The sequence below is a fragment of the Mus pahari genome, chromosome 4 (assembly GCF_900095145.1).
Source record: "Mus pahari chromosome 4, PAHARI_EIJ_v1.1, whole genome shotgun sequence".
NCBI classification, from domain to species: domain Eukaryota; kingdom Metazoa; phylum Chordata; class Mammalia; order Rodentia; family Muridae; genus Mus; species Mus pahari.
This window is the reverse complement of record NC_034593.1, coordinates 76,248,571-76,274,659: the sequence shown is the minus strand read 5'-3', so window position 1 is coordinate 76,274,659 and position 26,089 is coordinate 76,248,571. Positions and strand designations below refer to the sequence as shown.

At 45.1% G+C, this 26,089-nt stretch overlaps 1 protein-coding gene across 5 annotated transcripts in view; it reads left to right on the top strand.

Annotated features, from left to right (window-relative positions):
- Fam160a1 (family with sequence similarity 160 member A1) overlaps nt 1-26,089 on the top strand; it is a 224,331-nt gene that overhangs the window by 182,035 nt on the left and 16,207 nt on the right. For all 5 annotated transcript variants that reach the window (XM_029537207.1, XM_021196553.2, XM_029537205.1 and 2 more), the window contains 3 exons: nt 12,372-12,539; nt 17,040-17,119; nt 24,283-24,473. In XM_029537207.1, coding sequence (XP_029393067.1) covers nt 12,372-12,539; nt 17,040-17,119; nt 24,283-24,473 — 439 coding nt within the window. The remainder of the gene's footprint in view (nt 1-12,371; nt 12,540-17,039; nt 17,120-24,282; nt 24,474-26,089) is intronic.

The following is a 26,089-nucleotide window of genomic DNA, read 5'->3' as shown; positions in this document are numbered from 1 at the left end:
TGTGTTGGTTTGAGGATCACAGAAACCTCCCTTCACAGATCCTTTCCCACTCTTCACATGGCTTCCATTTATGATTTCCTGACAGAACATAGGTAGCCACAGCGAGATGCAAAGGAAATAGGTTTTTCAACTACAAAGTCCGAGTTTCTTCCAAAGAAGGGAGAACAAACTCAAGGAAAACATTTCCTAGTGTCTCCCATAAACTCAGAGCTTCTTAGATATTAATGAGTTGTGTTTCTCTTGATGGGAAGCTGCAAGTCTCTGTGATTGTAACTACAGGAAAGACTCAGGCACTGCAGAGCCATGGGCAGATGTGGGCAGGTTGTCCACTGCAGTCTATGGTGCTGCAAGGAGGGATGAGCTCACACTTTGTTTGCCAGACTTTATGCCTTGGCGAGGGGCTGTCTGCACACAAAGCAGAGGCAAATCTTAAAGGGATAAAAAGCAGCCTGTGCTCTGGCCAGACCATCAGTTAAACAAACCATGAGCTGGGGAGAGCCACCTCTATTCAAGGAGACCCTTTCACTAACTGCTGAAATACCCTGTGAGTGCTGCCGTCGGCTCAGAGGTGGGTGTCTCAGGAAGCCTACGGGTGGCATTAAGCATTTGCCCCTAGATGTGCCTGATTCTGTCCCTTCAGCTCCAGGTCTTCTTGCCTGGCCTTACTGTTTTTAGAATCACAGAAGTTATTATCTGTGATATTATAAGTGTTATCTACTGTCTTCCTACACAGACAAGCACAGAGTTCTGTTTTAGAGTCTGAGGCAGGTAATGTTCTATCTGCTAAGCTCGCTTCCCATTGTAGAGGAATAAATTAAACTTCCAGTGACTTCTGATTTGAAGTGAGAAATTAGATTTCTCTCTTCAATCCCAACAAGTGCACAGAGGGCCTCACCCTCCCTCACACAGAAAGCACAAAACAAAACTCACACAACCCCCCCCTCCCCTGTCTTATCCATGGAAGCCAGGTGGTGTTCACCTCGGAAACAAGTGCGGACACAAGAGGGAAAGAGCTGCTCTGAGTTTGGGGTGAATCATTTATTCTTCCCCATATACCATCCTAAGAGAACATTCAAAATTGATCAGCAGAAAACGCCCTGTGAGTTTATCTTCAGGTGAGTTGTAAGGAAACGGAGGGTGAGGAACCCAGCAGAGAGGGTTGGCCTGCTTGTTACCAGCTTGCCATGACTGTCTCTTGCCCCGTGCTGGCTTCCTGTAAGAAAGGCTGCCCCTTGTTTCTGTTTGACTTGCATTCTGATGAGATGCTCTGCTGTGACTATCCAGTGCCAGATGATGAGCAGGTTTGTGGATAACAGAGGAAAATGACCACAATGACTAGAATTATTGAATTTGTTCTGGTAGACACCTGTGTGGTTTCTGTCTCTGCTTTGTGTGGAGAATTCTTTGTTGTTCATTGAAAATAAGCCAGGAGTGAAATTTGTCTTTTGTTATCAGAGCTTGTTTTTGTTATAGTTTTTTGTGCCTGGGAAAATTGGTCTAAATATAAAATTTCACCCCAAAATGGTGCACTTAGCCCAGCAGGCAGATAGAGTCTGGGGGGAAAGTACAGGCACAGGATGAGACCCTGCCGTCTTGTGGTCTGCTGCCTGAGATGTTAGTTAGCCCAGACATTTCCCTTCCACCCACGAGCTGGGAATCAGCGTTACCAGACTTGAATAGAGCGGTTGTGTTAATCTGGAAGAGAAATGGAGGGAAAGCCCAAGGAAGCATCTCTCTTCCCCAGTGGATCACTCTTCTCACTTGCTCTCACCCAAGAGCATGGCCTGAGTTAGGCTCTGTGTTTTCAGTGAAGTGGCAGTCAATATGAATGGAAAATTTCTGTTACTCAGATAATCAGCAGATGAACCTAACTACCTACTATGCCAGTGAGGCATCCCCAACACAGGCTGTGGACACCGAGTTTCCTTCCCTTTCCTTCTTTTCTAGCAGATCTCCCTATGTTCACCTCAAGCCTACTGAGTATGGTCTGAGAGCTGGACAGTGAGCCATGTCCTCTGAGAACTGGCTTAGTAGGTCAGATGTGCGTGTTCCTGCAGAAAGTTGGCAGTCATAGAAGAAGAATAAATATGTGAAGAAAACTGAAAATGATACTGATTTGGCCAGAAAAAGGAAGTGGAAAAGATTAGTCTAAGAGGAAAGTTGCATTTGGGCCACACTTATCCACCATGGTGTTGACTCTGTAGTCCAGCCTCAGAGTGCCTTTCTTCTTTAATCCTGTTCTTGGAGGAACTGCCTTTCTAGGAGAGACTTTTATTCTATTTATGTCTGGGTTGTTAGAGTCAGTTTTCAAAACTCTAACATGGAAAGGGATGGAGGAAGTTGGTTTTGGAGCAGTTCTCCCATCTTTGCTTTTGAGCTACTCCCTCCCAGTCTCCTCACGACTCTGGCTCAAGTTAGACTATGAAGTTAACTCTTACATACTACTTGGAGTATGCCCTCCCTCCCTTCTTCCTTCCTTCTTCATCTTTCTGTATAGACTGGTTTTCTATGCAACCCCAGCTAGCCTCTTTGAACTCAAGTCCTCTGTCTTGGCCTCCCACGTGCTAGGATGACAGGCATGTGACATCATTCTTGGCTTGGAGTATCTCAGTAGCCAAACTCTATTAGATGAGGTTTAGTTATACTGAATCATACATTAAATTGTAGCCTGGTAAATCACATTATGAAGCTAGGAGGCATCAATAACATGCAGATGCTGCGAGAGAAGCTTTGAAAGTAGCCCTTTGCTGATTCCTCCAGAGAGTTGGGGGGTTGGTTTGTGGTTTGTGATGGGCAAGGGAAAAAACTGTGTTGGTGTTTTAAGAATGGCATAACCACCTCTCATGTTAGCAGAGGCTTCTCAGACATGGCCATTGTTTGTTGGCAAAAACACCATTATTTCTTCTCTAAATTATTGTTTAACTGGTTCTGTGGGATTAGAATGATCTTTAAATAGATGCTCATGGCAAGCAGAAAAAGATAATGTTTTAGAGAATCCAGGGTCCCCTATAAGGCTCTCCTCTCCTAGGATCTATTGACTCTTTGGAGTCCCCTGACCTCTTCTGTTGCGGCTACCCCAGCCCCTCCTAACTCTGCAAAATACTGACAAGGGAACAGGGGAGACGAGGGAGACAGAGGGCTCTCTTTCTGTAAGAACTGCTGTACTTTCTCTCCACTGCCAAGTGCACTTAAAGAAGCACATTTTATTCCATCTGTCACCAGGACCCCTGATCACCCCACCCTCATTTAGATTATTTTAAATGGACACCCCAACTCAGAAAACAATTGTCCTTTTTCCTGTCAGTTGTCTCTGTGCATTTGTCTTTAATTTTCAAATATGAGAGAGTGTAGCCACCCCCACTCTACAGAGGAGGAAGCAGCTCAGAGAGACTAAATGGCACTGTGCAGTTCGTCCAGTAAAATCTGTTTGAACCCGAGTCTGCCCACCTGAGGATTCTGTGCTCTCTGTTCAGGGATGGTAGTCATTCTCTCTGAGGCTCACATGACTCCCTAACTCCTGGTTCTGATCTAATCCAGGTCTCAGAATACCCCAGTGTTCTGGCTATTGTGTAGTACAACACTCAGAGTAGTATTTGGGTTGTCTTTCCCTCCCCACCACTAAGTGCTGAGTTCTCAATGTGTCCAGCATATGTTTGCTGAAAAGAGCTGGCTATTCCTTCCATGTGGGTAAAGTTAGGAACCACAGAAGGTGCCATCCCCACGACGGTCAGCAGTATGATCGGTAGGCCATCTTTATCTATACTGAACACAGAGTAGTATAGAGAGAAAGATGATCAGGTCCCAGATAATCCAGGTACCTGTGGGACAGAGGTGGTCAGAAAGAAAATCGTTAATCATGTGCCTCTAGCTTGGGCCAGCTGAGACAGAACTGCCTCAGTGAGGAAACCTCCAGCCTTGAAAGTACCACAATGCCCTTCAGAGTGTGTCTTAGTGCCCCAACCCTACTTCCCATTGGGTTGATGGAGAGGTATTCACGCAGGGACTGATTCCATCTTCTACCAGGCAATATTAGTCTACACAGACACATAGACAGACAGACAGACACACACATACAGACAGACAGGCAGACACATATGTGTGTGCACATTCATTTATTTTATTTATTATGTATGTGTGCGCGCACACATGCATGCCATGCCCCATGCCATGCCCCAAGTGTGGAGCCCAGAGGACAACTTGCAGGAGACAGTTCTCTCATCCTACCATGTGGGCACTTGGGATCAAACTGGAGTTGTCAGGCTTGGGAGGGAGCAAGCACCTTGACCCGCTGAGCGTCTGCTGGCCCTGCTGACTTCTTTAATACATTACAGAAGATCTGAAGAAATGCGGCCAGGAGGCTGGGACTGGCTTTTGTTTTAAAAGTAGTTTCCTTAGAATACACTGCAGGCACCCCCACTGAAGCCATCTCTTTCATTTCCTTCTTTCAAAAATATTTTGGGAGTAAGTAACTCAACTTAATAATTTGAATGTCACTTCCATCCTTCTCAGCCTGCCTCTGGCAGTGACATCAGTATATGGTGTGGCCTTAAGGTGGAGGAGCAGAAGGGAGACAGGAGGGGGCCTGATTCATCTACTCAGACAGACTGCTTTCAGATCTTGAGTAATTGAATGTTTTCTGCCTTGGATTTTTGGCTAAAATCTGGGGTGGGTCACTCTCTAGGAACCAGAGTGTCTGTCTTCTCTTTTGTACTTGAATGTGTTTCTGGGTGGTCTGTGTTCTTAGAAGGAAGCAGTGGCTGTGAAGAGCCATCCTGTGGCTGCCCTTGGCTGCCCACAGTGGACAAGCCTGCCACATTGGCTTGCTTCTCAGGCAGCAGCTAGCAGGCTCCAGAATAGGTTCTTTCTCTCTTCTGTTTCCTGTGCGGTAACACATCTCCCTTCTGCTGCTGGTCCTACTGTTTCTCCACACCGGTTAGAACCATGAGGGACAAGTACTGAGCATTGACCCATGGAACCAGCTAGTTAGTTTTCTCCTCTGACGTCAGAGAAGAATCCAAAGAAAGGTGGCTTCTATTTTATGGAGAATGTATGTCATAGTCACCTCACCCCCTACTGCCTCCACCTTCCTGAATGACAGAAGGTAGGATCCATCTGTTTGCCCCAACATGACTAAATCACAAAGAAACACTTAGCAGGTGGGAAATTTATTTTTCAAGACACATATAAACCTGCCGTCGTAGAGAGGACTCTGGTGCTAATTTAGATGCAAATGGGATCACCCAACTAGAGCTGATTATAGAAGGGTCAGGGTGTCTATACGCTCAATTTCACTCCTACATATCAAGTTAATGTTCTGCTGCAACTGTGGGCTCGATGGCTGGGCCTTTTTTGTTCTGGTATAGAATTTTGACTTTGTAGAAGTAGAATGTGACATCCATACACCCCCTTTTTAAAAGAAAACAAGCTGTCCATTTGATCCATTTCTGAAAAGCTTGAAATACTACTACCACCACCACTACTACTAATGATAATAATTTTAAAAAGATGCTTCTATACCAAGATAAACAGAAGTAGGAGGACTGTAAATTCAATTGCCATCCTCTTCAGAAATCCAGGGGCAAGCCTGTACACTTTGCTGAGTTGTAGCCTGGCATGGATGGCAGGTAGGTGATGGGCTGGCCCCCAGGTCAGAACTGTGTTAACGCAGTGTTTTTTGGATAACCTTGCTTCTCAGTCAGGTTTTTGTACACTGGCATGTTATAATTCCAGGGTGTGCCAGCAAAACACCTGCACACAATGTATTGCAATTTGACTGTATTTCTAACTATATATATATATATATATATATATATATATATATATATATATATATATATAACATTTTCTATTTGAAAATGGTCTAAACCATTAGTGAACCAGCAAATTGAATTTCCTCACCCAGTCTCGAGCTATATTTTTTAGAACACACAACTTTAAGGGGCTGGCAAATGCAGCTGGCATGGAGAAAGAACCCAACCAGGGCTAAAGGAAGATGGAGGACATGGATAAACATTGCTTCAAAGGACTGACTACGTTAGACTGGCAGTCATAAAACCAAGTCCCCGAGGCAGGCTCTGCTCTAGCACTTGGCCTAGGCAGCAGGTGCATTCCGAGTGTCTACAGCTCTCTTTATCTTATCAAGGTCTTTATCTTATCTCTTGGCAGGGGTGAATTTGAGTTTTTGACTATACTTCAGTCATAATGGTCTACCTTTAATATGAAATAGCATTGTCGACCTACACTATGTGTGGACATTGCTGCTTTGAACGGCAAGTTGATGAGTATAGCTGGCTATTTTTGTGTAAGTTGGTAGTTACCTGCCACACCTCATAGAACAAGGTGGACCATCTTATGAGGCAGAGGTCCTCCTTCTGTCCCAGCTCATTGTCCTTCATCATTGCCACTTCTGTGTTTCGCTGATACCGCGCTGGGGCCCTAGCAGAAGGCTCCGTTGTGCATTCCTCCGGCGAAGTGTCTTTCCTCTGTGGCCATCGTTAGCTTTCAAGTGATCACACTTGGGCTCTTCGCCTCATCCTCATTAAGGACGTCGCCTGTCTGGGAGGATTAGAAGAAGTTTCTGAGAGAATGATAATGGGGCAAGGGAAGATTTTCTGGGATAAAAGGCTCTGAAGTATACAGTGGGGAGAAGCTATGGAAGAAGGGAACTGGGGCTCCCTAGTTGGGGTGTCAGTTTAAGGTAAGTGTGACCTCAATCTGTAAAGAGTTTACAGCTGATATTTAATGGAATTGGGCTATTAATATTTAGAGCATGTTATGTAAATGCTGCCCCCCAAGTGCTTCCTTAAATCCTCTTAGCTTATTAATGACAGCTTTGATTTCTAAAAAAGAAATAAAATCTTTTCATTTATGCAGCCTAAGTGTAGTAAACAATAGCAGCTCAACGCTCCTTTCATGTTGGCCCCTGAGGACAGACTTGGATCCTGGCGAGTTGATTGCTGGGCTTGTGAGCTTAGGAAGGTCGTGTGTAATCCAGTGGGGAAAGCTGCTGCTGCAGAAGCAGCTTCTGAGGTTCTCAGGACATGTCAGGCCAGCCGTGCTTGGTAAAGTCCCGGGAAGCTACCGTCCAGCCCACTCACTCTCCACTCTTTCCTATTTAGATTTAGCCTTGTCATTTGTGTTGAGGTTTTCACCAGCCGCCCCTGGTGTTGTAGTTAAGAGGATTCACGTGGTGGAACTCCATGTTTGGAGCTGAGCATCACTTCCTGTTTAGCTGGGTTTAGTGGCATTGAGTATTTTTGGAGAGCCTCACTAAAAATGGATCTACACCCAAGTGCAGTGGCACACGCCTGTGGTCTTAATGCTTTGGACGATATCCGAGTTTACTTGGTTCATACAGGGAGGCCTGTGCTAAAAAGCTATGGGATGAGAGTGTAGCACAGTAGATGATGCTAGCACGGGCAAGGGTCAAGTAGAATTTCATTCACAGAAGCACTTGTGAGTGTACGCACACACACACACAAGAAAAAAGAAAGAACACAAAGGAAATCAAATGGAAGAGCATCATTTCCTGTGCCTCCAGGACACAGGTAGAGCAGGACTTCTTAGCTGTTTACTAATTGGAATTCCTTTTGCCTGAGAAGTTCTACCTGGCCCTGGATATACAGATTCACTCCTTACTTTTCTCCTTGTCGTCGAAACCAAAAAGGAAAAAGCTAGAGGAGAGATGGGATTGTTTTGGCTTACAGTTCAGGATGGTACAGAGTCCATCATGGTGTGAAGTGTGGCAGCAGAAGAGAGAGTCAGTCACATGGTATCTGCAGAAAGGAAGAAGAGAGAAGGCAGGATTCAGGGCTGGGTTCTATGCTCCAAGGCCTGCTGTCCACGAGTGGCTCTCAGTTAGACTCTGAGTAGCACTGCCAACTAGACAACAATTGTTGAAACATATGAGTCTATGGGGGGGGCATTTCACATTTTACTACCATGGGTATATAAAATAGATAAGGTAATCAAATGCTTATATTAATAAATCATATCAAAATAAATTAAAATAAAAGCAATTATTTATTACACATATAATTTTGTCATTTATTAATATGAAATCAAAGTTGCATGCTGATGAATGTGCCTATTTATTTTTCCATAAAATATTAATTCTTGACTGAATATTTGATGCTGCAGGATGTAGAACATTTTCAGTGTTTTTCAGAGTTGATTGATGCTTTGATTTTATAATTGTCAGTTCTGAGAATACCACTTCACATAAATACATGGTACAAAGTGGAGGCAGGGCACTTTAGGATCGTTTCAGAAATTGTTAGAAATCCTGACCTAATCCTAATTAAGAATTTAACAAATTTTCTGTGAAACTCAAGTTAACAACTCAAACAGCAGGGTCTACAAGCAAGCATTCTAACATAATGCAATCCAAAGACACAGAAGTGCCAGACGCACGGGCTGAGGAGGAACGGCAGGAAACACTGACAGTCTTCCCGTAAGACAGACTGTTGTGCTTCTGTAAGGGCAGGAGCAAAATCACCACAGCTCATAATGTACCACAGTGTAGAATCTGAGCAGAGTTTCTTGGTCTTGTGTGGCGTGACGGCATTCGCAGTCCCCATGCTAAGTGTTTAAAACCAAGGCTGCAGTGAATTCGCGGAATACAACACGTATGAGCTGTGTCAAAACCACCTCAGATGAACATAGATTTTATTTTAAGTTCATTTTGCTAGCTATGTATTCAGAAGCCATTTATTAGTTCATATAGTCACAATCTCCTTATTTATTTATTTATTTATTTATTTATTTATTTATTTATTTATTTATTTTCTGAGGTCCCAACCACAGTTACAAAGCTGGGGAATGCAGAGGACGTGGAAGGATTATCCTGTTCAATTCTGGCAGATCTCAGTTGCTGGACCTGTGAGGGGTCGCTGCCATTCACCCCTGGGGAAGTCCTCTGTATGCCTAGCTTTGTGCACTGCAGTGGGGCGGTTAGGTATGAACCTCAGGACAGCTTTAGCTGTGTCCCATGCAAGCTCCACGCAAGAACTGCAGAAAACACCAGGCCATTGCAGCTAGCCGCAGAGGCAGGGCAGCCTGTGAAGTGCACTTTCTCAGTGGAATTTCCTTCCCCAGTGTGGCTGCTTCCCTGAGTCCTCTTCCTTCATTATGTTTGGGCTACTGAGAGCCCATTAAAGTGGTCAGACGATGTCATGTGCTATTCTCAATGCGGTTGCAGCCAAAAGGGAGGGAGGGTGTTTGGGCTCCAGAGATGTGCCCATCGTGGGAGTTCTAGTGGATTCTGAAATAGTAAATCCTAATGGACTTCATTACCATAAAGTCCATTATTCATTAGAATAAATAAAGAATAAAGAACAGCTGATTTGGAATATTTTACCCACCTGAACTCATCTTCCCAGAACATAGCTGAGCACCAAGAACTTATAGAAAGTAATTCAAACCACTAACATGAGAGCACCATACCAGTATCCACAGTGCGGCTGTTCATGGCCTATCTACACTGATATCTGCTTTCTGAACTCTTCTGTGGGCTCTGAAAGCTAGAAATTAAAAGGAGCAAAGGAATATAGTATAAAGGGAGTGGTCCTGGTACTGATACAATTACAATGACAGTGAACACTTTCCCACTGATATTAATTAATTAGTTAATTAATTCAATTTACATCCTGATTGCAGCCCCTCAGTCCTCCTCTCACATGACCCTTCCTCTCCCCTGTCCCCTCCTCTTCTGAGAAGGGGGAGGCCCCCTGGGTACTAACCCCCCCCCCTTGCACATTAAGTCACTGTAGAACTAGGTAGAACAAGGCCAGACATGCAGTCCAGTTAGGGAAGCAGGATCCACAGGCAGGCAACAGAGTCAGGGACAGCCCCTGCTCCAGTTGTTGGGGGAACTGTATGAAGCCCAATCTGCACATCTGCTACAGATGTGGGGGGGGGGCTCCGTCTAGTCCATATGCTCTTTAATTGGTGGTTCCGGCTCTGACAACCCTCAAGGGTCCAGGTTCATTGACTCTGTTGGACTTCTTGTGGAGCCCCTATCCCGCCAAGTTCCTCAATCCTTCCCCCAACTCTTCCAGAAGACTTCCTGAGCTCCGCCGTCTCATGTTTGGCTGTGGGTCTCAGCATCTGTATCAGTCAGCTGCTGGGTGGAGCCACTCAGAGGACAGTAATGCTAGGCTCCTGTCTACAAGCATAACAGAGCATCATTAGTAGTGTCAGGGATTGGTTCTTGCCCATGGGATGGGTCTCAAGTTGGGCCAGTCATTGGTTGGTCATTCCCCCAGTCTCTGCTCCATCTTTGTCTCTGCACTTCTTGTAGGCAGGAAACAGTTTGGGTTGAAGGTTTTGTGGGTGAGCTAGTTTCCTTATATCTATCTCTACTAGGAGTTCTGCCTGGCTACAGGAGGTGGCCACTTCAGGCACCATATCCTCCACTGCTAGGAGTCTCATCTAGAGTCACCCTAGACTCCCTGCGGCCTCTCTTATCCTGACTTTCTGGCACATCCTAGAAATTCCCTCCTCTAACCCCACCCTAGCCCACCTACCCCACTACCTGCCCACCTACCCCACTACCTGCCCACCTACCCACTACCTGCCCACCTACCCCACTACCTGCCCACCTACCCCACTACCTGCCCACCTACCCCACTACCTGACCACCTACCCCACTACCTGCCCACCTACCCCACTACCTGCCCACCTACCCCACTACCTGCCCACCTTGATTGAGGTGAGGGAAACAGGGAGGGAGGAATCAGGTGTAAGAAGAGGTTGGGGGAGGGAGACAATGAATACTTTCAAAGGGAGGAAGAAATAAAACAAACTGGAAAGAGGAGACGCACTCCTTCAGACAGTATGCCATCTGCTTCATTTAGAGTGGAATGCACTGGCCGAAGCTCGGCGTTGGCAGAGTATGGAACCCCAGGGCATGAGCTGAGCATTGGATGGGCTTCAGTGCTTTGGAGGGTGGATATTTCTGTGTCCAGCAGAAACGTTAATAACCTGGTGATGACCTCTAGATAGGAAAGTCAGCTGCAGCATCTGCTTTTGGGAGACCAGGGAGCGTGCAGTAGCTCTTAGAATCAGGATGTTTAAGGTTGAGGGTCTGAGGACATGGCTCAGTGAGCGAAGTGCAGCCACGCAAGCACAAGGACCCAAGTTCAGCTCCTTCCATCCAGGTAAAATGTGAGGTAGCAGTGTGCATCTGTACCTCATGGCTAGGGTAGCAGACATGGCCGATCCCTGAAGGGCCATTCACCGTCCCAGTGGAATAAGTGAGCTGCAGGCTCAGGAAGATGCCCTTCCCCCAAAGTAAAATCCCACAAAGTTTACAGTGACCAAAGGACACGCCTGACATCGATGTCTCACCTCCACAAACACAACCACACAAACCCCCACTCGCAAATGCCCATGGCTAGAGTTTGATGCTTTACGCCTCCAATCCTTAGCTATGTGATAAAACCCAATTCCAGTCTGATTCATTGAAAGACTGACACTTTTTTTTCTGTATAGGAAAAGCGCATAGGTAGAAAAATCTTAATTTGTATTATAAAAAAGTCCCCGTTACTCTATTAAGCAATAAGTTCTTATAGCACTTTATAAATAATGCTTTATGTGCAGTATTCATTTATAAAAATATTGGCTTCTGCTCTCCAGAAATACATCTGAGAGAACATCTGCAGCACTCCATGTCTGCACTTCTCCTTTGCAATTTATTATATTATCATTAAATTTGCTATAGCTCAGTTTCCTGAACATAAAGAATGTTCTTACGTTTACAGCTCCTTGTACTTAGAGGATCCCAGTAAATGTTTATTGAATGACTAATAATGAGACAAATTATACCAAACTTTCTAATTAATCCTTTATTAATCATATAAATACTTTTCATACTCTCCTGCACTATTTTCAAGTATGTACTAAAACGTTTATAGGGTTTAAACTGTGCTTGACTCGAGCTGTCTGAGCATATGGCTGCCTTCCCTCTGCCTTCGCCTTTCCCTTCCTGAGCTACCGGGCAGGTGTTGTGTACTGTAGACATATGGTTGGCTCCAACTAACAGTTTTCATGGCAGTGTCCCTGTGCTGAGGTGGGGTATTGGGGTTAGTGTCTGTCAGTCTGTGAGGCTGCTCACCTGCCATTGGTCCCACGCTCACCCATGCTCTCTCTGCCATTGGCCCCATTCTCACCCGTGCTCGCTCTGCCATTGGCCCCACGCTCACCCATGCTCTCTCTGCCATTGGTCCCATTCTCTCCCGTGCTCGCTCTGCCATTGGCCCCACGNGCCCCACGCTCACCCATGCTCTCTCTGCCATTGGTCCCATTCTCTCCCGTGCTCGCTCTGCCATTGGCCCCACGCTCACCCATGCTCTCTCTGCCGTTGGTTGCAGGTGACGGTGGAGGAGGTCATGACCACAACCGCATACCTGGACCTCTTCCTGCGCAGCATCTCTGAGCCGGCGCTCCTGGAGATCTTCCTCCGCTTCATCCTCTTGCACCAGCATGAAAATGTTCACATCCTGGACACCCTCACCAGCCGGATCAACACCCCTTTTCGGGTAAGGAGAGCTTCCGGGGAAGGATGTGTTCAACTCAGATTCCAGAGAAGAGCGGTTTGGGGAATAAAATTATGAATATTTCCCTCTCTCCCGTTTCCCCTGCAGCTGCTATCCTCTTTCTTTGTGGACAGAGATAATTTGATAACATTTTTTCCTATCAGGTGTCCCTTTGTTAGGGAGGTGGCACTGACCCCACCCCCGTCCCTTTTCTCCTCTTGTCTGTGTCCATGCTTTCTTGTGTGGAACTGGCAAAATGCACTTCTGAAGGAGCAAGATTCTAAGGACATAAAGACTCAGGTGCAGGGCGAGCCAGGGAACATGAGTGGTCAGGGCATGAAGTAGAATTAATGGAAGGCTGAAGTAGAGTCTGATAAACTTACTGGAAGAAAAAAAAAGCAGCTACTAAGGAACAAAATCTGTAAAATGTACACACATACACACATAATATATTTTACACATTTTACATACATTATGCATGTAAGTATATATTTTCATATTGCATATAACATACATATACATAAATACAAGCTAGCCTCAGGTCGCAGAAAGTCTGAGACCTGAGGCTAGCTCGGGCCACATCGCAGGGCACTGTCCCAATTTAAAACAAAAAACTGTATGAAAAAAAATTAAGGAAATTAAAGTGTTATACTAGGAAAAAAAAATAATTTAACAGTTCATCTGATAGCAGAGTGCGTAGTCAGCCTTCTCCAAGGAAGACACAAGCCAGACCAGCAACAAGGCTCAGAGGATGAGTTTAAATGAAAAAGCAACATTGATAGAAGTTTGAGGAATCCACAGGTATATAGGCATGCACTTACTGTACTTGTAAATACCTAGAAGACCAAGAAATTACAAGGGAAAGGGGAGGTTCCTTTGAGTTGTTACAAACGTGGACTAACCTTGAAGACATTGCACTCAGTAGCAAGAAGATATTGCAACCAATAGCCAAACCACAAACTGCTTGCTCGTATTTGTCTGCGGTAGAAAAAGCATAGTCAAGCTACAAAACCAGAGTAGCATGATGATTCCCAGAGACAGTGGAGCAGAGTGGTAGGGACTTCCTGGAGCTGAGGGAGGATCTGTGAAAACTCAGAACTAAAACTTAAAAGAAGCATTCCCTTAAGGTAAGAGTGTGCTTATTAATTATTTAAGCACAGTGCTTCTGTTTACATAATTAAACAAACAAAGGCCTGGATTAAAATTAAAGCTGCTTGAGTTTTAGATAACATGATTTTATATACAAAACAAGACAAAACAAAATCTCAGGGTGAGCTAAGAAGAACCATTAGAACTCATAACGGTTCAGCAAGGCTGAGAAAATACAATTTCATGTGCAAAACAATTCTATTTTATATGATAGTGAGTGTTTTAATGTTTCTTTTTTCTGTTACTGTGATAAACTTTTGACAAAGACAGTTAGTTGAAAGAGGAGAGATTTACTTGTTAGCTTACATTTCAAAGTAGAGTTCATCACACTAGGACATCAGGCAGCAGGAGCATGAAGCAGCTGCCACAGGGACAGCCATGTCAGGGGCAGAGAGGGTTGGCTGCGTGGGTCTTAAGGCTAGGTTCAGCTTCCCTTGCCTGTGGCCCACACTTAAGATGGGTTCTCCAATAGCAACCAAGCTTATTAAGATACCCAGGCACCCCCCCGAACACATACACACACACATACATATACATACACATATAAGCACACATACATACACACACATAGACACATACACGTACACACAAATATACACATGTATACACACACACACACACACACACACACACACACACACACACACACTCCCAGGTGATTCTGGATTCTGTCAAGTTGGTAATTAACACTAAGTATCACAGTGAGCCATCTAAAAATCAAATTGAGATCATTTACAATAGTGTCAAAAGTAATAAAATACTTGGGAAGAAATTTCACAAAAGAAGTGTAAAACAGTGCAAAACTGCAAATGTTTGTGGAAAAAGAATCAAAGAATGAAATAAGTAGAAAAACATCCTATGTTCATAGGTTGGAAAACTTGATATTGTTCCTATAAAAGTATTACCCAAAATGATCTACAGTGTGAATTTGTTCACTCGAACACTAATTAGCCTTCATGGAGATTGACAGGCTGATTTTAAAATTCACGCAGAAACCCAGAGTTCTCAGAATAGCCAACAAACTTAAAACGGAGACAACTGGGCATCAATTTATGAGAAGTTGGCCCTGAGATCACATGTATCGAACATTATATGGACTGAACAGGTTATATTTATATGTTTAGGAACACATACACACGTGTGTGTGTGTGTGTGTGTGTGTGTGTGTGTGTGTGTGTGTGTGTGTGTGCATATGTATGTAAAACAACTAAAGAAAAAAACTTGAGGAAAAAAATAAAATTGAATTACTTGCTCATATGATAAACATTAACTCAAAATGACTCAAAGACTTAAAGCTTAAAAAAACATGAGAGTATCTGTGCAGTCATGGCAGTGGTTTCTAGGATGACACCAAAAACACAAGCAACAAAAGACGAATTAGACAAAACTGGAAATATCCAAGATGAAGCTCCTACATGTTTTAAGGATGAGACATGGAGACAAAGTGCAGTGGGTAGGGTATGCCCATGAGCCTGGCGTTCTGGAAACCCAGGCAGAAGTGTCACAAGTTGGAAGCTAGCCTAGGTTTCAAGGCAAGATCATATTTCAGAAACAAATCTAAATAAAGACCCAGAGAGATGCCTCCGTGGGTAGAGGTTCTCGCTATGCAAAGCTGGTTACCCGAATTCAGTCCATGGCAGCCTCGTAAAGGTGGAGGGAGAGGACGGACTCTACTAAGCTGTCCCGTGACATCCATGTGTGCACATTGCGATGTGTGCCCACACACACCATGCACACATGCGCAATAATAATAGTTTCAAGTAGATAAAAAATAGTTTCAAATAGCAAATAAACAAGATTTGAACATTTGAAAAGACAATCGACAGAATAGTTGGAAAGCTTTAAATCATAAAATACTTGTACATAGAATAAAGAACTCCTACAACTCAGTTATTAAAAGAAACACACACCTTACCAAGCACCTTGACAGTGATTGGCAGGGGTTACTATGGCAATAGATAAGCAGGATAGCTATTTGAGACTGGAAAAGTGTGGGGTGGCTGTATCGTGAGGAAGAACAGAAAGGGTTCCCAGGGAGAGGTGATTCCAGGCTAAGTCTCAGAGGAGGCAGGGAAAGGCATTCCAGGTAAGGGGAGGCCTTAGGGTTTTACTGCTGTGAACAGACATATGACCAAGGCAGCTCTTATAAAGACTAACATTTAATCAGGGCTGGCTTACAGTTTCAGAGGTTTAGTCTGGGCATCATCATGGTGGGAAGTGTGGCAGCATCCAGGCAGACATGAGGCTGGAGAACGAACTATGAGTTCTACATCTCGATCCACAGTCAATGGAAGAAGACGGTCACTCTGGGCATAGATTAAGTGTAGGATACCTCAGTGCCCAACCCCACAGGGACACACTTTCTCCAGCAAGGCCACACCTACCCCAACAAGGCCACACCTCCTAATAATGGCACTCCCTAAGAGCCAGGCATTCAAACATATGAGTCTACTGGGGCCATACCTATTCAAACCATCACGTGGAGCACATACAGTGCCTTGGAATGGCAGAGACTGGGTTGTGTCTGACTACCTAAGCCTGTCACCACCCTGAGCAAAGGAGATGTTTGAAGCCGAAGACAGCTATTGCTTCACAATACCTTTGCTGGTGTAAGTTCTTCCTGCCTAGAATACAAAGTAGCATTTACTCTCCTCTACAAAGAATAAAGAGTCTAAATTACTTATTAAATGGTCTGATAGATTGATGACAGCCAATGATACAGAAGCAACAGTGATTTTTATAATTGGATATTTCTCCTGTTTGGTCATTCCTTTTTAGGAAATAGAGATTGAATGAATTCATGTGTTTATAAAATAAAATTCATTCAATTTTTTTGAGTGAACTCCTTAGGGAAGAAGATTTTCATTCTCAGAGCACTATAGAATATGGAACCAAAGAGAAATATTTGTCCCAATAGCACGAGAGAAATCGAGGTTTGGAGCTGCAGACTCTGGAGAGAGCTGGCCAGGTTTTAAGTACTTTCCAGTGATCCCTGTCTTGTAAATAACCACTGTCATATTGGAAGATAACTTAGAACAATAAATTGTCTAAAGATGAGGTAGGGAAGATTTTATGTGTGTCGGGAGTTGAAGGGGCACATTCTTGCTATCTCGATCTTTGAAGATTCACAATTAGAGCACAGGCATCTCTCAGGCAGGCACCGGGTTTCTAGCCAACTCTACCCCCAGGGGAACTGCTCTGCTGAGTACATTTGTTCCTGGCAGCAATGTGTGTTTTATGAAAACTGCCAGGGATAGAGAGACCATTTTGTTCTCTAATTCTGGGTTCTTTGTCACCTGTTGGGAGTGGAGTTCCCTGCCTGACACTGACACAGCCCGTGTTGATTGTCCCCAGCTTTGTGTGGTGTCCTTGGCGCTGTTCAGAACTCTCATCGGCTTACACTGTGAAGATGTGATGTTACAGCTAGTTTTAAGGTGAGTTTCCATCATTTTGTCCTCGTGAAAGAAACATTTCATCTGTATTACTACTTCTGTTTTGTTTCACTTTAATAGTGTAAATGAAGCAAGGACCATGCCTCTGAGGAAGAAAATTATTAAGAGAGCCAATTTAATCTTTTTGCTGTTATTTACCAAAGTTAATTTTGTTTTATTATGGAAAGTTTTTAGTGGGGGCATTTGTATTATATTATAAATGTGTCCCTGAAAACAATAAGGAGAATGTTGGAAAAATTTGCAAGTATTAAAGCTCTTTGGGGTCATGGCTGCAGTTCATTCTCCTGAGGTACCCTTTTGGGGTTTGCCCTCTTAAGGGACCCCTGTTATTAAACTTTTTCAAATATAAAACACTTGATTTTAATCTTCAGCCTTTTCTTTAGTACCATTGCACCATGACTGTCCAGTCTGTGTTCTCCATTGTGAGGATGGCAGGAGCAGATAGGGGACAAGGTGGGGAATGTGGGGGACCTTTGAAGATGTTGCTATCTGAGGATGGGAGTCTCAGGCAGCTAAGATGGTCTGAGCTTGGTAATTAGGCAGCAGGTTCAGCAGTCCCCAGTTTTGATCCCCCCCCCCATGAGACCCTGCGCTTCTGTAAAGGAAAATGACCATGCTTCATTGCTAACATGAGGTTTGGTCCTGAATCCCAGTGCTGAACCCCAGAAGCACCAGGCTGTTCCCCCACAGTTGCCTTTCCTCCTTTGTGCTGAACCCAAATCCTAAATCTTGGAATGGGCCCCTCCAGTGAGACCCACCCTGACATCAACTGCAGGGTAGGTAAAGAGGGCCCATAGAGCTAAGATCCCCATAGGAAGACTGCTGGAGCAAAATTATCTGACCCTCTCCTTTGTAAGTGCTATTCATGAAGCAGAGACAGGCCAAAACTTCGAAGAAGTTAGCTTCCCACAGAGATGTGTTGGGTTGTTCTGTCAGCTCTTAAGCTGGCGTATAGACACAGAGCTGTGCTTTCTGATGGGCAGGGACTAGAAGAGTGGACGACCTTGGCAGCAGAAGCGTGCAGGCCTGGCCTGAGGAGCTCTGCTCTCCAAGGAGGTCGGCCAGCAGGTATAGTGGAAGAGGTCAGCCAGCACACTCTTGAGTGCACTCCTTCTCCTTCTGTGGACACAAGGACCACTGAACCTGAGACCAGGGCTCGAGGTAGACCTGGCCTTTCTCTAGTCCACCACTGGGTTTTGATATGACTTGAGTAGAAATCATTGAGAGGGGCTGGGACTACAGCTCATTTGGTACAGAGCTTGCCATGCAAGCATAAGGACCTGATTGGATCCCCAGAACCCATTTTAAAAACAGCTGGGTGTGGTAGTGTCTGCTTGTAATCCCACTGCGGGAGAGGCAGAGACAGGATGAGAAACAATGTCTCAGCACAAACAAGGTCGAAGGTGCCTGGGGAATGCTATGTGAAGTTGACCTCTGACCTCTCCATGCATGCATGTGTACACAGAGGGGGCTGAGGAGGGAGTAAGACAGGGAAGGAGAGGGAGGGGGTTACTGAGGTGAACCCAGGTTCACTGATGGGACATGTCCGGGACTGGTCAGAAATGCAGATTCCTCCAGAACCTGGTGAATCAGAAGCTCTGTGGGTGAGGCCTGTGAGCTGTGTCTTAAATGCAGTAGAGTGATGTTTTCCAACCTGTGGGTCAAAACCCCCAAGTTGCATATCAGGTATCATGAATATCAGATATTTACATTAGAATTCATAACAGTAGCATAATTACAGTTATGAAGTAGCAGTGAGATAATTTTATGGTTGGGGGTCACCACGACATGGGGAACGGTATTAAAGGGTCAAGAGTTTTAGGAGGTTGAGAAGCGTTAGTCTAGAAGATCCTGGCTTACCAGTGGAGGCTGAGCATCACTGGCTGGAGGGATTCTGATGTGACTATAGCATCCCACTAAAGGGGAATGAAATCTAAGTCTTGAAAAACCTGGTGGCAGTGCCCTACAGATTGTTGCTTTATGGGAAACTATCATTTCTAAGGTTTTTAAGTAAAACAGCGTTTTTGAACTTTTAGGGTTTAAATCAGGTCATCGGTAACTAATCTTAAGGTATTAGCAGAGAACAAATCCGATCATAAGGACGCAGCTGGTAGTCTGTTTTAAAAGGATTACTTCAGCTCCCCAGCAAGTATCTACAGACAGGACAGAATGCATTAGCAGGGCCGGAGTGAAATCCAGCAGAAAATTTGGCAAAGCATTTTTTATTGCTCAGACCCAGGCTCTTACTCAAGGTGGGCAAAGCTTGATTGCATTTAAATGTTAAATTCCTAAATACTGCTCCACTGACAGCAGGGATAAAACTAGCGCGCTCTCTCTCTCTCTCTCTCTCTCTCTCTCTCTCTCTCTCTCTCTCTCTCTCTCTCTCCCCCCCCCCCCCCCCCCCCCCCCGTGTGTATATGTGTTCCTGAAATGGCAGCCTGACTGGATCTGAGGTCCATTGCTTCCTCCTCTGGGTCACCAAGGCTAGGCAAGGCCAGAGTGGTGGCAGGCTTGCTTGCTGGACAACTGGTAAGCTTTAAAAGATAAGCTCTGACCCTTTGTCTGCCCATAGCATTCACATCTGTCCTCAGCAGCGGTGCTAAACATGGCTGTATCTGAGAGCCAGGCCCGGCCCTTAGGAAGATGAGAAATGAACCTGTGTTTGAGTGTGGACATGTCCAAATTAGGGCTAGTTGGTTCTGTGCTGTCCCAGAGGTGCCTGCAGGGGGTCACAGTATTACAAGTTCTGTGGAAGAAGGAGGGGGTGCCAGGCCTGAGGTACAGACAGCTCGACCACCTGCCCTAGGTGCTCTGGCCGGCTACCTTTTCCATGGAGATGGCGGTGCTAATGCAGTAGCACAGCTGTTCTTTCCTGCGTACTTCCTGTTTCCTACTCTGCTCCTGTGAATGCCAGAGGCAAGCACCGAGAAGACCTGTGCAGGAGATCTCTGGCCCCCTCGCCTCCCTCTGAGCTGCAGATTTCGTGTTCTACTTCTGGAATATGCTACCTCGTAGGATTATTGAAAGGGACAATTGTGGTGATATCCACAGAAGCATTTTGAAACATTGTGGGGTATTATATATACTTAAAGGATGGGAACCTTCTAGAAAATATATTTTAAACTCATAAAAATAATGTCTTTTCTGATTTAGAATCTGTCCCTGAAGCGAGGGCAACAAAGAACTTTATTCTTCTAGGCATTTAAACTTTGTTGGAAAGAATATAAAACTAGGTTATAATCTACCCTTTCCATTTTTGCTTGCTGTGCAGTTGTTTGGCTGCGCATGATAAGCTTGGGGCCCGAGAGCCCGTGAGCATCGTGGTTGTATAGATCCCTCCTAATGAAGTTGTTACGTGGTAAATAAATTACCATATTCCTGTCTGTTGTGCCTTAAGTGCTCCTAAATATTGATACTTCAGAGTAGTATTCTATTAATAACTGATGCAAATTTCTCCTTTGGCCAAGTATCAGAAGAGTACATTGAGATGAGAGATTCACAAAGAAAGAGAGGGAAATCCCAGGAGAAATGGCCCCCTTGGGTGTGTGCACCTATGAGAGGCTAGGCACAGACTGGGAATACTGGTGGGCAGGGGTGCGACAGACCCTGTGCTCTGGGAGTGTCCCAGTTCTGGAAAAAATCAATTGCTTGTGCCTGGGTTGGCATCTCTGAATCCTCTTGGTGTGTCTTTATCAGGTTTGTGAGCTCTGTTGCCTGTTGTGTCCAGATAGGGGCAGTTTTACTTGAAGAGAAGCTGTGTGCTCAGTTCAGGGACACCTCTGTCCTGCAGAGGAGCTGGAGGACAGTGGCAGAGGTGGACAGCCAGCCTAGGGAGGGAAGAACAGGAGAAACATGGCCATGTGGTGAGCTGGAAACTCACTTGCCTGCTCGCGGTCAGTCTTCTGTCTACAGGCCGGGCTTCAGTTCCTCATCTCTGCCTTCTGATTGGTTGTTTCCTTGCCAGCGTATCAGTAAGCATGTGTGCTCTGTGTCACCACTTGTTACTCACTGGCTAAATTGAATGGTGGCCTATTTAAAAAAATATTCTTTGAGAATTTCATACATGTATACAATGTGTCTTGATCATATCTACCTCCCATACCTCCTCCTGCTCCACATCCCATGTTCTCCTCCAAAGCTCATAAAACCTTTATTTGTTTGTTTGTTTGTTTGTTTATTTATGTGATGGCTTATTTTAATAAATGATGCCCAATGAAAGGTTATAGAGGGTTGAGGAAGTAACGAAAATATGTGTGCACATGTGCACACGTGCACACACACACACACACACACACACAAGTAAATGTACTTCCCCTCCCCCACCCAGTATATTGGGGAATAACTTAATCTGAATATTGAAGTATGGTACTTCTTAGTCTGTGAGCTGTGTGTGATGCTATAGACATAAAATCCAGTACTCATGAGCCTGCAGCAGGGAGACAACAGGCTGGAGGCCGCCCTGAGAAACACAGTATTGCCATCAGGCAGCAGACACATGCAGAGGTCTGTAATTATTACTTCCTAATTTAAATAAAATCTCCAAACAAAATTAAGTATCATATAGTCAAAAGACGGCTTAATGAAAAATACCTGTTCTAAATGCCTACATGATTTTTCTACTAGCAACAACCACAGTATATTCCTGTTTATTGTTTGAGACAACTTTTAGCATGAGTTGTGTTCCTGATCTCTCAGTGATGGATAGACACAGGGCTAAGACACAGTGCACCCTCTTACCCTTTGATTTAAAAAACAAAAAATCCAAAGGAACAGCAGCTGGGAATCCTAGGGAGGTCGCTCCTTGGGGTGACTGTCCCCATTTACAGTCCACAGAGCCTCTGCTTAGACCAACAGGGCTGGAGCTCCCTTCATTTGGTTTATTTAAAAGGAGATTCTGAGCCTCTTCTGAGAACATGCATTTTCAGAGTTATACATTGTCAACTCTTTCTTCTAAAATCATTTCAAGCATCTACTGGTAGGTTTTGATAAATAGCTTTATTAGCTTTGATCCAGTGTTCCATTTTCTTTCTTTCTTTCTTTTTTAAAAATACTTCAAACAAAGAGTAGAGGCATGTATATCAATTTAAGTCACGAGGGATGGTCGGTTTGAGCTGCAAACAGGCATTGAGCTCATGCAGTCTATGAAACGTTGATTCCATGAATAGTTAATGATTCACGTGGAGACACAGTAAGTCCTGTGTAATCTGCATGGCTGTAGGCCTCACTCCGCAGGGAACAGAAGAGTTTGTGTCAGTGCTGCAGGATAGGTTTCCTTGCTGGCAACCCTACCACCTCATATCACACCTTGGTCCCTTGTGATACAGCAGCCATTCCCTCCCCAAGCGAGGACTCTCATGCATTCATGGGCATGTTTTTGTCCCTACACCTTTTTCCCATCCTTATCATTTGTGTCTGCTGTGCTATCTTCCCTGCCCTGGCCATTTTTCTGGATGCTGCTGCCTTATTCCCATTGTATCCTGAGCCCTGGTTGCCTGCATCCCCTTTCCTGTGCTGTCCCCTCCAGCTAGCTGCCCTGAGGTGCTGGGACAACTGGATTCCCTGTGATTCTGAGTTCCAGCTGGGCAATGCTCAGACAGAGGTGGGGGAATGCTTCTCTTTCCACCGTCACCCCAATTACCAAGGCCTCTCAGTTCAGAGAGCCCTTATGAGGAAGGATGTCTTTATTTCCACCCACATCATCCATCCTCGCTCCTGTAAGGTTCAGGCAGGTCTCCACCAAGTCTGAATAAGCCAGTCTTCTTCCCTGTAATTCCCTCCCTCTCTGCTCCTTTGTTCTTGTTGCTTTCAAGAAGCAGCTTATGAATGTAGACACTGCCACACCAGAGGTGACTGATGGGGCAAATCTGGCCCTTAGAAACAGCAGTGTGTGTGCCTGTGAAGGTGGCGGGCAGAAGGAAGGAGACAGGGCCCTGTTACCTAGCTACACTAGAATTTAAAGAACTCATACCACGAGAGTGCTCTTGAAGTGATCACTTAGAGTGGATCAAGGGATTGCATGCTTCTCTCCCTGACTCAGGCTCCTTGTACCAGATGGGCCATGAGAACAAACTTTGGTTTCCTTCATTGGAATCGGAGGGAGATGTGGGGGAGCGCTCCATGATCATCACCGGCCCCTAACGTGCCCTGTGAGCTATGCTTTTTATCTTTTCCATGGGGTCCTCAGTCACAGATTGTTTGCCTCTGTGCTGCCTCCTTCTCAGGAGCTGTATTAGGCAGTAAGCACATTCTGGTTTATTTAAAGGCTGTGCTTGCCCAGATGGGAGGTTAGGCTACTGTGAAACTGGCTCTGCCATTGGATCCTTCAACCTACTTGGTCCATCCTTGTTGAAATGGCTGGTGAGGTGTTTCTCATTAGAACAGGCAGGCACTAAACATGCCCGTTCTACCCATAAGCCTCACTAATATGCTCCGCTCTGTCCGAAACACGACCATGTTTTCTCTTCCCTGGGCTCATGTTAACGTGAGGGTGCTTTCAGTCACCAGCCAACCTGGGCAGCGGGGGCCCAGGGCTCCCCACTGAGCTGTCAGGCATCATCTTCCCTCATGGTCATGGAGAACAGGAGAGGGTCTGGAGGGACTTGCCACCTTTACTTAGGGCCTATTCACTTAGATTCGGTTTTAGGGATCAAAGGACAAGACTGCTGGAGCAGTTCTTGCCCTGGCAGCACGTTTGCTGAGAAGGAAGATTAGACTTATTTGTCACACGAGAATAATAATGCTCCCAGGCACACCCAGAGGAGGGGGAGTACAGAGCTGGAAGTCTCCCTGGAGAATGTGCTGCTTTCAGATAAGACATTGTCAGGCAGGGAAGTGGGAAGGCTCACTCCACGGGGAGGCTGCAGTGGACATAAAGGCATAGGGGTAAAGAGAGAAATGTAATGAGGAAGGTCACAGAGGGGCTAGAAATGTACCAAGAGAACAGTTCTATCGGAAGGAGGAAGCTCTTAGCATCCTTTTAAGCAAGGCAGGGGATAGCCAGTGGCCAGTGTGCTGTGTGGGGAGAGGAGGGGGAGAGGATGGGTCTTCCCCTGCTCATGACTAGTTCCAATCCTTGTATGGTATCATTCTGGTAGTGGTGGTAGGGCACTGCAGAGACACTGAATGCCTGCTCTTTGTCATTTCAGGTATCTGGTCCCCTGCAACCACATGATGCTGAGTCAAAGGTGGGCTGTGAAGGAGAGAGACTGTTACTCCGTGTCCGCGGCCAAGCTGCTTGCCTTGACCCCTGTCTGTTGTGCCAGTGGCATCACTCTGACACTTGGGAACCAAGAACGGGATTATATTCTCTGGTCCAAGTGTATGCATGATGGCTCAGGTGGGAACATGTTAGGGATAGTCTTTATACTAGATGTCACATCCATCTCTCCTGGCATGATGTGTCTCTTTGGGTGGAAGAAATAACTGGAATTAAAGAGTAGTTGGAGCCTTTTCCCATTCTTAAGAGTTATAGACTCTGTGATTAGTATTCACCAAGACACCTGTCTTCACCTAGTCATTCATCACAGATTTTTATCTTACATGTCCTTTTTAGTGGTATCTTCAGAGCCCAAATAGGAAAATATGTGCTAACATGTCTTCTAAAGCAGAATGAATTACAGGTGTTGAGTCTATAACCAAGGCAAACCTGCTTTTTAAGCTCCAAAATTCAAAGTTCAGATTAAACATGATTTTTCTAAAACTTGCCAGCTATGTTCTCTGTGCAATCACATTTAAGGACAGGGAGGATGTAATGCCACCATTTACAGATGAAGAAACAGACTCAAGGAGGAGAAACTACTTGTTCAGGGTTATGTCACCTGCAGCTTCTCTGAATCCACACTCCGTGTGTGTCCTGCATCCTGCCTCTGGAGTTGGAGTCCCAGTGGGTGGTCTCCATAGCAAGCTGGCCCAATTGCTGTGCAGCAGTTAACAGCTAGGATTCTGATCTTACATTTTAGGGGAAAATTCTTATGTATGTATGTATGTATTTTGTTTTTTCGAGACAGGGTTTCTCTGTATAGTCCTGGCTGTCCTGGAACTCACTCTGTAGACCAGGCTGGCCTCGACCTGCCTCTGCCTCCCAAGTGCTGGGATTAAAGGCGTGCACCACCATGCCCTCTCCCCTTTTTTGTGTGAAGAGTACCTACTCCACAGGACTGCCCCAAGGCACACAGGGCTCTTAGGAGGCTTTCTCAGCATGGAGCCACTGCTCAGGAACTATTCGAAGTGTATAGGAAAGGCGACACTAACCAGCTAACAGGAGAATGGTAAACAAGGGTGCATGTCTCTATTTTACTGGGCTTATAACTCCTAAAGACTCAAGCCTGACCCAGGCAGGTAGAGATTCATTATGAGGGATCACACAGCTCACAAAGACATGGCACTGGAGTGTGGAGAGGGTCCAGAGCAGGCCAGTGCTCAAAATACCCATGGCCCTGCCACAGCTGGGGGTGGGTGTTCTTCTGTCTGAGGGAAATATGTCTCAGATAGGCTCACTAACTTCCATGCCAGTGATAAAGCTCTTACAGTATCTGAGATGTTTAGAAAATGGTGAAAGGCATGGCTTTCTCTAAGTCAGTCTTTTTTAAACATTGCCTTCGCTGGGAAATTACAAACTTTAAAATACGGGCTTTCACAACTATTTCAGTGATGCTGTTGAAATTGGTAACATGAAGTCAGTCGCCTTCAAACACAGGACACTTTCTCTGTTTTGGCTTGACTGTGACTTGACTTCAAGAGAGCATTTGCTGTGTATCTATATCCTGGGTGTTGCCAACAAGTAAAGAGAGTTAATTATCTTTTGTAGAAACCCAGGATTTTTCTACCAGAAAACCTGGTTATCGAACTTATGATCATCAGCCTGCCTTTCACTTTATTATCAAGACCAAACTTAAAATTAAGATGCTTTTAAGTTGAGCATGTATCCTTATTACCAGTTGGAAGATCTTCTGG